This window comes from Oncorhynchus nerka, linkage group LG22, assembly GCF_034236695.1.
Source record: "Oncorhynchus nerka isolate Pitt River linkage group LG22, Oner_Uvic_2.0, whole genome shotgun sequence".
NCBI lineage: Eukaryota > Metazoa > Chordata > Actinopteri > Salmoniformes > Salmonidae > Oncorhynchus > Oncorhynchus nerka.
The window spans coordinates 76,128,794-76,141,550 of record NC_088417.1 but is presented as its reverse complement, the minus strand read 5'-3'; the positions used below and the strand labels follow the sequence as shown (position 1 = coordinate 76,141,550).

Sequence of the window (12,757 nt, the reverse complement as noted above, 5' to 3'; positions counted from 1 at the left end):
GCCACCTCTCACCTCTCATGGAATTACATCCTTGATGAAGACTTAAATACGTCACCTTTTTTTATGAAAGGGTTCAGATCTATGACCAGCAGCTCCCGCCCAAACCATTCTCAGCAGTGATATCTTAATAGGTGTAAGAGTTAAAACATTGTAAGATTAAAGATGGCTGCATCAATAGAAATGATAACTCTCTGAATGTGTGAAGGTGAACCATTGACAGTGTGAATATACTATTGCATGGCTTTTCAATAAAGGGAAACGTCACAATTGGAAACACTTATCTTTCTCCATCTTTTTACTACAAAACATAGAAACGCACCATTTTCACATATGTTGATGTTGGGGTGGTGCTGGAGATGATGAATATGAAGTTCAAAATTGTGATGTTTCCCTTTAAGGAAACAACCTGAAATACGGAATTATTGATTCATTCTTTGACACAGGCATGAGGTAAAGTCGAGACTTGATTGAAAAACCCCTCAACAACAAAAGGGAAGATTAAAGCTGAAGTAGGTATCAATTGTGCCTAAAATATAATCTTTGAGTTAAGCGAACCCTCTGAGTAATGAAGGGAGCCATAGTAAAGATTTATTGTGCATAATCTTATTGGGCATGGTGACAAGCAGCAGGCACCATCAAGAAACCATTTTCATGTCAGTGTCATAAATACCATAAAGTGTTTTGGTTAATTTGTTGAGCTTTGAAATGTATTATGAGAAAAAAATGTGTTTTTTATGGCTCATCATTTTATCACAGTTTACAACTCTTATTGGATTTTCCTTTCAGTTTTCCTCGCCTGAGCGCATGGATTTCATTTAGATGAAGAGAGCTATGTGAAATGTAATATCCATGTTGGCCCCTTCTCAGGCCGCTTCTGTATGTCAGTCAGTGAATGTATGGAATAAGAACTGGGTCTCGGCCCAATGGAAATGGGCACAGAGTCACCATTCTCAGACATCCTGAACCGCAATGAACGGAAAATGGCCACCAACTGTCATAATTACACAGACATAATATATATATATATATATTTTAAACATTTCCAGCCCACAGACCTCTATTCTTTTAATTGGAGTAAAGGAAAGAATGATGTGTTGTTCCCCCACTCAAGATTATTGGAAAGATTTTTGCATGGAATACTATCTTGGTGTAAGAGTGGATGCATTTGATCTTGGTTCATTGGTTTTATTTAATTTGATCGAAAAGGTTGGTGCCTGCTGTAATTTACTACATCTGAAAGTGGAAGATGGAAAAGGAGGGTATCTCAGATTTTAAAGAAGGGAAAGGGGGATACCTAGTCAGTTGCATAACTGAATGCATTCAACAGAAATGTGCCTTCCGCATTTAACCCAACCCCCCTGAATCAGAGAGGTGCAGGGGGCTGCCTTAATCTACATCCACATCATCAGCACCTGGGTAGCAGGTGTTGTTGGGGGGTTAACTGCCTTTCAAGGGCAGAACAGCAGATTTTTCCACCTTGCCAGCTCAACGATTTGAACCAGCAACCTCTAAATTACTAGCCCAATGCTCTTAACCTCTAGGCTATGATTCAGACACTGCAGACCTGAAGCTAAGATGAACGGGGTTCAATCATGGGGCTTAATAGTACATGGCTAATTAACTCTTTCATCTGACCTCAACATGTCAGTCACATTCCTCTCGTTTAAACACATGGTTAATGGTTCCTCCTCGGTTGTATTTGATTTGATGGCTTCTGATTTACTTTTCTATTAGGGTTACATTTGCAAATGGACAAAGGCTGTTTGAATTCCCAGAGGTGTTTGCTCAAGTTTTTCTTTATATTTTGTGATGGGTTGAATGAGGTAACTCTTCCATTCTCTTTGTTAACAAAAGAGGTGTCTCTGCCTCTGGGATTTTTCTAGGTCAGTAGAGCTCCTCCCGCACGTAATACTGCGTCCTCCGTGTTGAATTGCTGTGTCCAGGTGGTAATTTATGTTTACCACACTTCCTTTAATACATGCTGTTCACTGTTGTAAATCATGGCTAACAATGAATAATTGTTTTTTTCTGGTAATGTGTTCAATCACTGATATTATATTCACTGAGATATGCACAGGATCTGGGATGATAAATAATAGTTCTCCTTGTATTTTACAATAAACATAATACTTTTGTATGCATTTATTGTTGTTGTTTTTCACAAGCATAGCTGCTGACCTGTTGAACCCTCTACAACCACTGTGATTATTATTATTATTTGACCCTGCTGGTCATCTATGAACGTTTGAACATCTTGGCCATGTACTGTTAAAATCTCTACCCGGCACAGCCAGAAGAGCCTGGTTCCTCTCTAGGTTTCATCCTAGGTTCCTGCCTTTCTAGGGAATTTTTCCTAGCCACTGGGCTTCTACATCTGCATTGCTTGCTGTTTGGAGTTTTAGGCTGGGTTTCTGTATAGCACATTGTGACATTGGCTGATGTAAAAAGGGCTTTATAAATACAGTGCCTTGCGAAAGTATTCGGCCCCCTTGAACTTTGCGACCTTTTGCCACATTTCAGGCTTCAAACATAAAGATATAAAACTGTATTTTTTTGTGAAGAATCAACAACAAGTGGGACACAATCATGAAGTGGAACGACATTTATTGGATATTTCAAACTTTTTTAACAAATCAAAAACTGAAAAATTGGGCGTGCAAAATGATTCAGCCCCCTTAAGTTAATACTTTGTAGCGCCACCTTTTGCTGCGATTACAGCTGTAAGTCGCTTGGGGTATGTCTCTATCAGTTTTGCACATCGAGAGACTGAATTTTTTTCCCATTCCTCCTTGCAAAACAGCTCGAGCTCAGTGAGGTTGGATGGAGAGCATTTGTGAACAGCAGTTTTCAGTTCTTTCCACAGATTCTCGATTGGATTCAGGTCTGGACTTTGACTTGGCCATTCTAACACCTGGATATGTTTATTTTTGAAACATTCCATTGTAGATTTTGCTTTATGTTTTGGATCATTGTCTTGTTGGAAGACAAATCTCCATCCCAGTCTCAGGTCTTTTGCAGACTCCATCAGGTTTTCTTCCAGAATGGTCCTGTATTTGGCTCCATCCATCTTCCCATCAATTTTAACCATCTTCCCTGTCCCTGCTGAAGAAAAGCAGGCCCAAACCATGATGCTGCCACCACCATGTTTGACAGTGGGGATGGTGTTCAGGGTGATGGGCTGTGTTGCTTTTACGCCAAACATAACGTTTTGCATTGTTGCCAAAAAGTTCAATTTTGGTTTCATCTGACCAGAGCACCTTCTTCCACATGTTTGGTGTGTCTCCCAGGTGGCTTGTGGCAAACTTTAAACAACACTTTTTATGGATATCTTTAAGAAATGGCTTTCTTCTTGCCACTCTTCCATAAAGGCCAGATTTGTGCAATATACGACTGATTGTTGTCCTATGGACAGAGTCTCCCACCTCAGCTGTAGATCTCTGCAGTTCATCCAGAGTGATCATGGGCCTCTTGGCTGCATCTCTGATCAGTCTTCTCCTTGTATGAGCTGAAAGTTTAGAGGGACGGCCAGGTCTTGGTAGATTTGCAGTGGTCTGATACTCCTTCCATTTCAATATTATCGCTTGCACAGTGCTCCTTGGGATGTTTAAAGCTTGGGAAATCTTTTTGTATCCAAATCCGGCTTTCAACTTCTTCACAACAGTATCTCGGACCTGCCTGGTGTGTTCCTTGTTCTTCATGATGCTCTCTGCGCTTTTAACGGACCTCTGAGACTATCACAGTGCAGGTGCATTTATACGGAGACTTGATTACACACAGGTGGATTGTATTTATCATCATTAGTCATTTAGGTCAACGTTGGATCATTCAGAGATCCTCACTGAACTTGTGGAGAGAGTTTGCTGCACTGAAAGTAAAGGGGCTGAATAATTTTGCACGCCCAATTTTTCAATTTTCAATTTGTTAAAAAAGTTTGAAATATCCAATAAATGTCGTTCCACTTCATGATTGTGTCCCACTTGTTGTTGATTCTTCACAAAAAAATACAGTTTTATATCTTTATGTTTAAAACCTGAAATGTGGCAAAAGGTCGCAAAGTTCAAGGGGGCCGAATACTTTCGCAAGGCACTGTACATTTGATTGATTTAGCTCCAATGAAAGCTCAAAAGGAAGCATTAAAAAGTACACCTGTTCAGAAAATAATTGGAAATAGGATGACTTTCAAGTAGGTTTGGGGACTTGATTGAGTGTGAATAAGAAAATACTGAGGGCAGTACTGTTGCTGGGCATAATACAGCTATGATACTTGAATTAAACTACTGCATATTAATTAAGATACAGTAATTATCAGATGTATGTGTAATTGACATAGATATAACATAACTACAGTAGACACCCCCCCCCCCCTTAATTCAAGCCCACTTTCTGTCTTATTATCCTCCCCAGGTTTTTGTATTTCTGTGGCGGACTCCAGGAGGAGGAGGTGGGCAGCAGCAGCAGGTGATCACTAGATTTGTCCTGGGAGTTTCAGTGCAGCTAGCGCGAATGGGATACATCAGACTTCAGATAGGGCCTGGCTGGGAGAGGGAGTAAGTATGGACAACCTTTCCGACTTTGGGTCCCTATGTCCGTCTAGCCGAAGGGAATGGGAGTGAGTATCTAGGCTACTTTTATTGTCTTTGTTGTGTTTTCTGTCAATGCTAAATACATGTGTTTGTATGAAGAAATACATTATATATACAAGAGTATGTGGACACCACTTCAAATGACTGGATTTGGCTATTTCAGCCATACCCGTAAACAAATATTGGAGCCATGCAATCGCCATAGACAAACATTGACAGTAGAATGGCCTTTCTGAAGAGCTCAGTGACTTTCAATGTGGCACCGTCATAGGATGCCACCTTTCCAACAAGTCAGGTTGTCAAGTTTCTGCCTTGCTAGAGCTGCCCCGGTCAACTGTTAGTGCTGTTATTGTGAAGTGGAAACGTCTAGAAACAACAACAGCCGCGAAGTGCTAGGCCACACGAGCTCACAGAATCGGACCGCCAAATTTTGAAGCACGTAGCACGTAAAAATCATCTGTCCTTGGTTGCAGCACTCACTACCGAGTTTCAAACTGCCTCTGGAAGCAACGTCAGCACAATAACTGTTCGTCAGGAGCTTCGTGAAATGGGTTTCCATGACCGAGCAGCTGCACATAAGCCTAAGATCACCATGTGCAATGCCAAGTGTCGGCTGGAGTGGTTGGACTCTGGAGCAATGGAAACGCATTCTCTGTGGTGATGAATCATGCTTCACCATCTGGCAGTCCGACGGACAAATTTGTGTTTGGCAGATGCCAGGAGAATGCTACTTGCCCCAATGCATTGTGCCAACTGTAAAGTTTGGTGGAGGAGGAATAATGGTCTGGGGCTGTTTTTCATGATTCGGGCTAGGCCCCTTAGTTCCAGTGAAGGGAAATCTTAACACTACAGCATACAATGACATTCTTAACGATTCTGTGCTTCCAACTTTGTAGCACAGTTAGGGGAAGGCCCTTTCCTGTTTCAGCAATCCCCCCGTGCACGATGTGAGGTCCATACAGAAATGGTTTGTTGAGATCAGTGTGGAAGAACTTGACTGGCCTGCACAGAGCCCTGACTACAACCCCATTGAACACCTTTTGGAGGAATTGGAACGCCAACTGCGAGCCAGGCCTAATGGCCCCACATCAGTGCCCAACCTCCCTAATGCTCTTGTGGCTGAATGGAAGTAAGTCCCCACAGCAATGATCCAACATCTAGTGGAAAGCCTTCCCAGAAGATTGGAGGGTGTTATAGCAGCAAAGGGAGTACCAACTCTATATTAATGGCCATGATTTTGGAATGAGATATTTGGCGAGCAGGTGTCCACATACATTTGGTCATGTAGTGTATGACTTACCGAGTTACCCTACATTCTAACAATATACAGTGCCTTTAGAAAGTATTCACACCCATAGACTTTTTCTACATTCTATTGTGTTACAGCCTGAATTTAAAATATTACATTGAGATTGTCACCGACCTACACACAATACCACATAAAGTAAAATTGGAATTGTCTTTGTAGAAATGTTTACAAACTAATGAAAAATGAAAAATTTGAAGTCTTGAGTCAATAATTATTCAACCCTTTTGTTATGGCAAGCCTAATTAAGTTCAGGAGTAAACATGTCATAATAAGAAGTCGCATTGACTCAATCTGTGTGCAATAATATTGTTTAACAATTTTTAAATGACTACCTCACCTGTACCCCACACATACAATTAATTACATGTAAGGTCCCTCAATCGAGCAGTGAATTTCAAATACAGATTCAACCACAAAGACCAGGGAGGTTTTCCAATGCCTAGCAAATAAGAAATAAAAAAAACAGACATTGAATATCCCTTTGAACATGGTGCAGTTATTAATTAGACTTTGGGTGGTGTATCAATACACTCATTCACTACAAATATATAGGCGTCTTCCCTAACTCAGTTGCCGGAGAGGAAGGAAACCGCTCAGGGATTTCACCATGAGGCTAACAGTGACCTTAAAATAGTTACAGAGTTTAATAATAACCTAAAACACAAGGCCAAATATACACTGGAATTGCGTACCAAGACGTAATTGAATGTTCCTGAGTGTTACAGTTACAATTTTTACTTAAATTGTAAAAAAAAAAAATCTATGGCAAGACATGAAAATGTCTAACAATGATCAACAACCAACTTGACAGAGCTTGAAGAATTTTCAAAAGAATAATATTGGACAATCCAGTTGTGCAAAGTTCTTAGAGACTTACCCAGAAAGACTCAGAGCTGTAATCACTGCTAAAGGTGATTCTAACATGTATTGACTCTGGTGTGTGAATAGTTATGTAAATTAGATATATATGTTTACATTTTCAATAAAGTAGCAAAAATGTCTAAAACATGTTTTCACTTTGTCATTACAAGGTATTGTGTGTAGATGGGTGATTATTATTTTTAAATTATATTTGATCCATTCTGAATTCAGGCTGTAACACAACAAAATGTGGAATAAGTCAAAGGGTATGAATACTTTCTGAATGCACTGTATGCAGGGATATACTTGGTCGACTACTGTACTATGTGAACACCCTAGAATAAAGCATCTGGGCACTTTTGGACCATAGTTGGAGACTGCTGTTGTATAAGATGATATTTTGAAGAATGGTTTACATTCCAAGGGTGTCTATCTCTGTTCATAATGTTGTATGGGAGAGGGGGATTTGTATCTGCTTTGTATCTATCTGTTGATGACTGTGGTGTTAATTCAGAGAAACAGCATTCCAACTGATTTCCCCCTCCCCTCTCCCTTCTCCCTCTAGCACCAGCAGCTGTGTGGACGATTTGATGGATGAAGATGAGAAAGACAGGGCAAAAAGGTATTCCACCACTGTGTGTGTGTGTTTTTAATGGTGGTGTGTCTGTGTGTAATGGTTGTGTGTGGGTTGTGTGTCTGTTTGTAATGGTTGTGTGTGAGTGTGTGTGTCCTATGAGAGACAGACGGTTGAGTGTAAGGACGAGAGATGAGGCAGACGGAGAAGTTCCCTACTTCAGCTTGTATGTGTTAATGAAAGGTCCCCTTGGCATGGCCCTACTTTGACATTCCATCTGTGAAGGTGTTTGCTTTCCTGATGTGAAGACTCTTCACACTTTCAGCTCTATAAACCTCAACACCTTCAGCACAAAGACAAGTGTTTCTGTGCCTAGACAGTTTACAAAATATCATAGGAAACTGTTAAATATAGTCAACAAGGTCAAGCCATTTTTTGCTTTTCAGTTATGATGCATACAAGCCTGACTGAAAGTAGACTTTTAAATCATTAGTCAGTGTATCAGTTTTCTGGTGGGTTCAGCTGGGGTCAGATTCATCGAAGGTTTGTGTGGGGAGAATGGCAGCAAAAACTACAAGCACAAAAAAAGATATGTTTGTTTGTTTTAATGGTAGATTTTGTACATGCTATGCTGTTGATATCAGAGTGTTTTCCATTAAAAAAAATAAGTCCATATGGAATGAATCTTCAGAAATATTTGCTTGTTGATATCAGAAGGGATATTGTTGGGTTTCACTAGACTGTCATCCTTCTCTTAGCATCCTGCAACCTGTTTTATGGTGGCTGAGGAATGAGTGAATTGTGATGGTGGTTATTTATTTGCAGCTGTCACTTCTTAGCTTGAGTGTGTTTAATAAATAAGAAGCTGTATGTAGAATCGTTGAGCTCGCAACTTCCACCGCATCTATTGTGCATTAGCATCTGTCCTCAAATGCACTTCTTTATAAATCATTTATAAAGTGTATATGTTCCACGTTTGAAATTACAATGAGTGTACAAAACATTAGGAATACTTGCTCTTTCCATGATGGACTGGCCAGGTGAATCCAGGTGAAAGCTATGATCCCTTATTGATGTCACCTGTTAAATCCACTTCAGTCAGTGTAGATTTTAATTTAATTTTAATTTAATTGAACCTTTATTTAACTAGGTAAGTCATAGATGAAGATGATGAGATAGGTTAAACAAGGATTTTTATGCTTTGAGACAATTGAGACATGGATTGTGTATGTGCCATTCAGAGGGTGAATGGGCAAGACAAAATATTTAAGTGCCTTTGAACGGGGTATGGTAGTAGGTGCCAGGCGCACCGGTTTGAGTGTGTCAAGAACTGCAACGCTGCTGGGTTTTTCACGCTCAACAGTTTCCCTTGTGTATCAAGAATTATCTACCACCAAAGGACATCCAGCCAACTTGACACAACTGTGGGAAGCATTGGAGTCAACATGGGCCAGCATCCCTGTGGAATGCTTTCGACACCTTGCCTGATGAATTTAGGCTGTTCTGAGGGCAAAAGGGTCTGCAACTCAATAGTAGGAAGGTGTTCCTAATGTTTTTTACGCTCAGTGTAAAGGGTGAGAAATGTAATCCTGTACATTTATCATGTTTTCTATTAAAGGGCATCTCGTAACAAATCGGAAAAGAAAAGAAGAGACCAATTCAATGTGCTCATCAAGGAGCTGTGCACCATGCTGCAGGGCCAAGGTCATCCGCGCAAGATGGACAAGTCCACCATACTGCAGAGAACGATCAACTTCCTGCACACACAGAAAGGTAGGAATGTGTAATGTAGTCGACTGCGTCATTCATCACATTGACGTTGGCCACCTGCTGACCTGTGTGTGTGGCGTCTAAAAAACAACCAAAAAACATCAACACTTGAACTTGTCTTTTCCTAAAAGCTCTGACTTTGCTGACAGCTACTTTATTGAGGAAAAATGTACTTACTGTGATATGTGGTTGTCCCACCTATCTTAAGATGAATGCACTAGCTGTAAGTCGCTCTGGATAAGAGCGTCTGTCTGCTAAGTGACTCAAATGTAAAATGCGTGTGCATGTGGCACTTGTGTCCTGCCCTACATAAAGAACATCACTGCTCCCAGAACGGGTGGGAAAAGAAGGAAGGAGGGTGGAGGGCATTAGCTGTCTAGTATAGTATTTGTTTGGACAGGAACATAGAGTAAAGAGAGGAGTTCTCCACTTCTCTACAAAGCTTGGCCCAGACAGACAGAACTTCAACTCACATGGAACCCAAACCGGCTGTGCGCGTGCGCCATCGTGCATAAAGGTATTTTGTCCCCCCACACCAAACGCGATCACGACACGCAGGTTAAAATATCAAAACAAACTGAACCAATTATATTAATTTGGGGACAGGTCGAAAAGCGTTAAACATTTATGGCAAATTAGCTAGCTAGCTAATTTGTCCTGGGATATAAACATTGAGTTGTTATTTTACCTGAAATGCACAAGATCCTCTACTCCGCCAATTAATCCACACATAAAACGGTCAACCGAATCGTTTCTAGTCATCTTTCCTCCTTCCAGGCATTTTCTTCTCTTGACTTTATATTGTGATTGGCAACTTTCATAAATTAGGTGCATTACCGCCACCGACCTTGTTTGTCTTTCAGTCACCCACGTGGGTATAACCAATGAGGAGATGACACATGGGTACCTGCTTCTGTAAACTAATGAGGAGATGGGAGAGGCAGGACTTGCAGCGCGATCTGCGTCACAAATAGAACTGATTTCTATTTTAGCCCTTGGCAACGCAGATGCTCATTGGCGCGCGCGTGGGTACAATAATTGAATAATATACATTTCTAAATGTATTTTGCAACGCTCGCTCACATGACACGAGCAGTGTAGTCAGCCTGTCAGTCTCCTGTCAGAATCAAGGTCACAGCTGTCAGTGTTTACGAGATGGCTTTTGGACAGAAACAGTCCCGATCTGGGATATTTCTTAACCGCTCTTCCACTTCTGTTATGCTTCTCCTATTTTATCTGAGAGATTGATGAGTTGGGTCTATTCAGAGGTATTCATCAGGATCCTTCCACTACTAGCCGATTTGGCAGCGATGGTCCCCTGGATGTTGGTGTGTTTAGTCGACTGGCCGATTGTTTGGTCGATAGGCTGTTGGTCGACCGTAATTTCTTTAGTTGAGCAGTAGCAAAAAAATGTTTTTTTGATCATGGTGTACAAGACACCGGAGTTAGGAGACGAGAAAACAGCCCTTGCCGTAATTGTCTAAGAAAAATGATGAGAGAGGAAACCCCGACTTAATTTGGTCTGTAATCAATAGCCTACAGTAACTGTTAAATGTGCCTGGCTTTACATATCATCCATACACAGTGCATTCGGAAAGTATTCAGACCCCTTGACTTTTTACAGATTTTGTTACTCTACAGCCTTATTCTAAAATTCATGAAATAAAATTTTTTCCTCATCACTCTACACACAATTCACCATAAGGACAAAGCGAAAACATATATATTTTTTTGTTTGTTACAGAAATACCTTATTTGCATAAGTATTCAAACCCTTTGCTATGAGACTCGAAATTGAGCTCAATGAAAACAGGATTCACCTGATCATCATTGATTGGATTCCACTTGTGGTAAATTCAATAATTGGACATGATTTTCAGTGGCAGGGACTGGGAGACAAGTCAGGATTGAGGGAAAGATTAACGGCCAAGTACAACGATCCTAAGCACACAGCCAAGACAACACAGGAGTGGCTTCAAAATAGCTGTGCAGCGACGCTCCCCATCCAACCTGACAGAGCTTGAGAGGATCTGCAGAGAAGAATGGGAGAAACTCCCCAAATACATGTGTGCCGTCAAGCTTGTAGCATCATACCCAAGAAGACTCAAGGCTGTAATCACTGCCAAAGGTGCTTCAAAAAAGCACTGAGTAAAAGGTCTGAATACTTATGTAAATGTGATATTTCCCTTTATAATTTTTTATTACATTTGCAATAAATAAATAAAAACTTTTGCTTTGTCATTATGGGGTATTGTGTGTAGATTGTTGATGGGGGGGAAAAACGATTGAATCTATTTTAGAATAAGGCTGTAACATAACAAAATGTGGAAAAAGTCAAAGGGTCTGAATAATTTCCAAATGAACTGTATATCTACAGAAATAAAGACCGATGCCGCTTCTGTTGCCTGTGAGTGTTTGTTTAATAACCTACTGATCACCAATCCTCAAGCAACCACAACATGTCAGATAAACAATTTCACAAATGTGGCTTTACACTTTTTTTGTTAGACCAGCCTCTCTGGTATTATTTACCATTTATTTGCTGTTTACACTCTTCCAAATTGTCAGAAAAATTATATATATAATAATAATCCTCCTTTTTCCTTGATGCCCTTCTTGTTATTATTACTATTATTATTATGATCATCATTATTATAATAATAAGTCATGTTATTATCATTAGTAGGCTTCGTATAGCAGCCTTGTATACCATCATCGAGCTATAAGCCTAAGAGCTCATCCTGTTTAGTCTTAGTAGCTTAACTAACTTAGGCCTATATTTCAATACTTTTATAGGCTACAGTATCAATCAATAATTTATTTGTTAATGTCATCACACAGCATAGGAGTCATTCATGATATGAAATGCAATCAAGCATTTTAGTTTTAAAATAAAATAACAAAGTGACATAACATAATTAGCGTAAACAATTAAATAGGCCTAAACCTTTCCAATTCGAAAATTGCATTCACAAATGAATGCGACTGTTTTTAGTCTTTGCTGTAATAAAGGCTTTACAAAACAAAATTACAACAGACCCTCTGGTACGCTTATTTATTCAGTGATGTTTACATTGTTCCAAAAATGATGTTGTCATCTAATAGATACTGTTTGGCAAACATAATATGCATGTGGCACTTGCTCCTTAGCTTCTTTTTCTTGATCTCCAGTATTTTCCACAGCTAGTCAAATGTATTCCACTCTTCAGACTTCCTCCTGAGCAACCAGTAAACATTCCCCCAATTCGAGTTTATTTGTCACGTCCTCTGCATCTGATTTGCTGTCACTTGTTACTGTGTTCAGAGTTGTGTATTAACCAATTTATTGATGTGATTATGATATGTTATAGGCCAGGTCCTATTGTTTACGTGCATGTGATGCGTACATGTGTCACGTAAAGAGAGCAACGGTTGAGGGAATAGGGAATGTTTTTCCTAAACCAATGAGAGATTTTGGTAACATAACTTTTCAGTCAGAAATGGATGTAATTATGTTGCAGCTTCAGCAACCCGAACAGTGTGATACACACTGTTGATGTTCTGTGGTGGTCGCTGCAGCAGGGAGGAGAAAGAGACAATAGGTGCTAGTCACACAGTCACTCACAGTTTTTTTTAACACGGCTCAGCAAGTCTGAGCCAGGCCCGGCACATTCAAATCAA

General features: G+C 40.1%; 1 protein-coding gene across 4 annotated transcripts in view; it reads left to right on the top strand.

Annotated features, from left to right (window-relative positions):
• Positions 1 to 12,757, top strand: part of npas2 (neuronal PAS domain protein 2) — a 99,918-nt gene that overhangs the window by 35,065 nt on the left and 52,096 nt on the right. For all 4 annotated transcript variants that reach the window (XM_065007411.1, XM_065007408.1, XM_065007410.1 and 1 more), the window contains exons 2-4: positions 4,405 to 4,609; positions 7,319 to 7,375; positions 8,946 to 9,100. In XM_065007411.1, coding sequence (XP_064863483.1) covers positions 4,554 to 4,609; positions 7,319 to 7,375; positions 8,946 to 9,100 — 268 coding nt within the window. In that variant the 5' untranslated portion in view covers positions 4,405 to 4,553. The remainder of the gene's footprint in view (positions 1 to 4,404; positions 4,610 to 7,318; positions 7,376 to 8,945; positions 9,101 to 12,757) is intronic.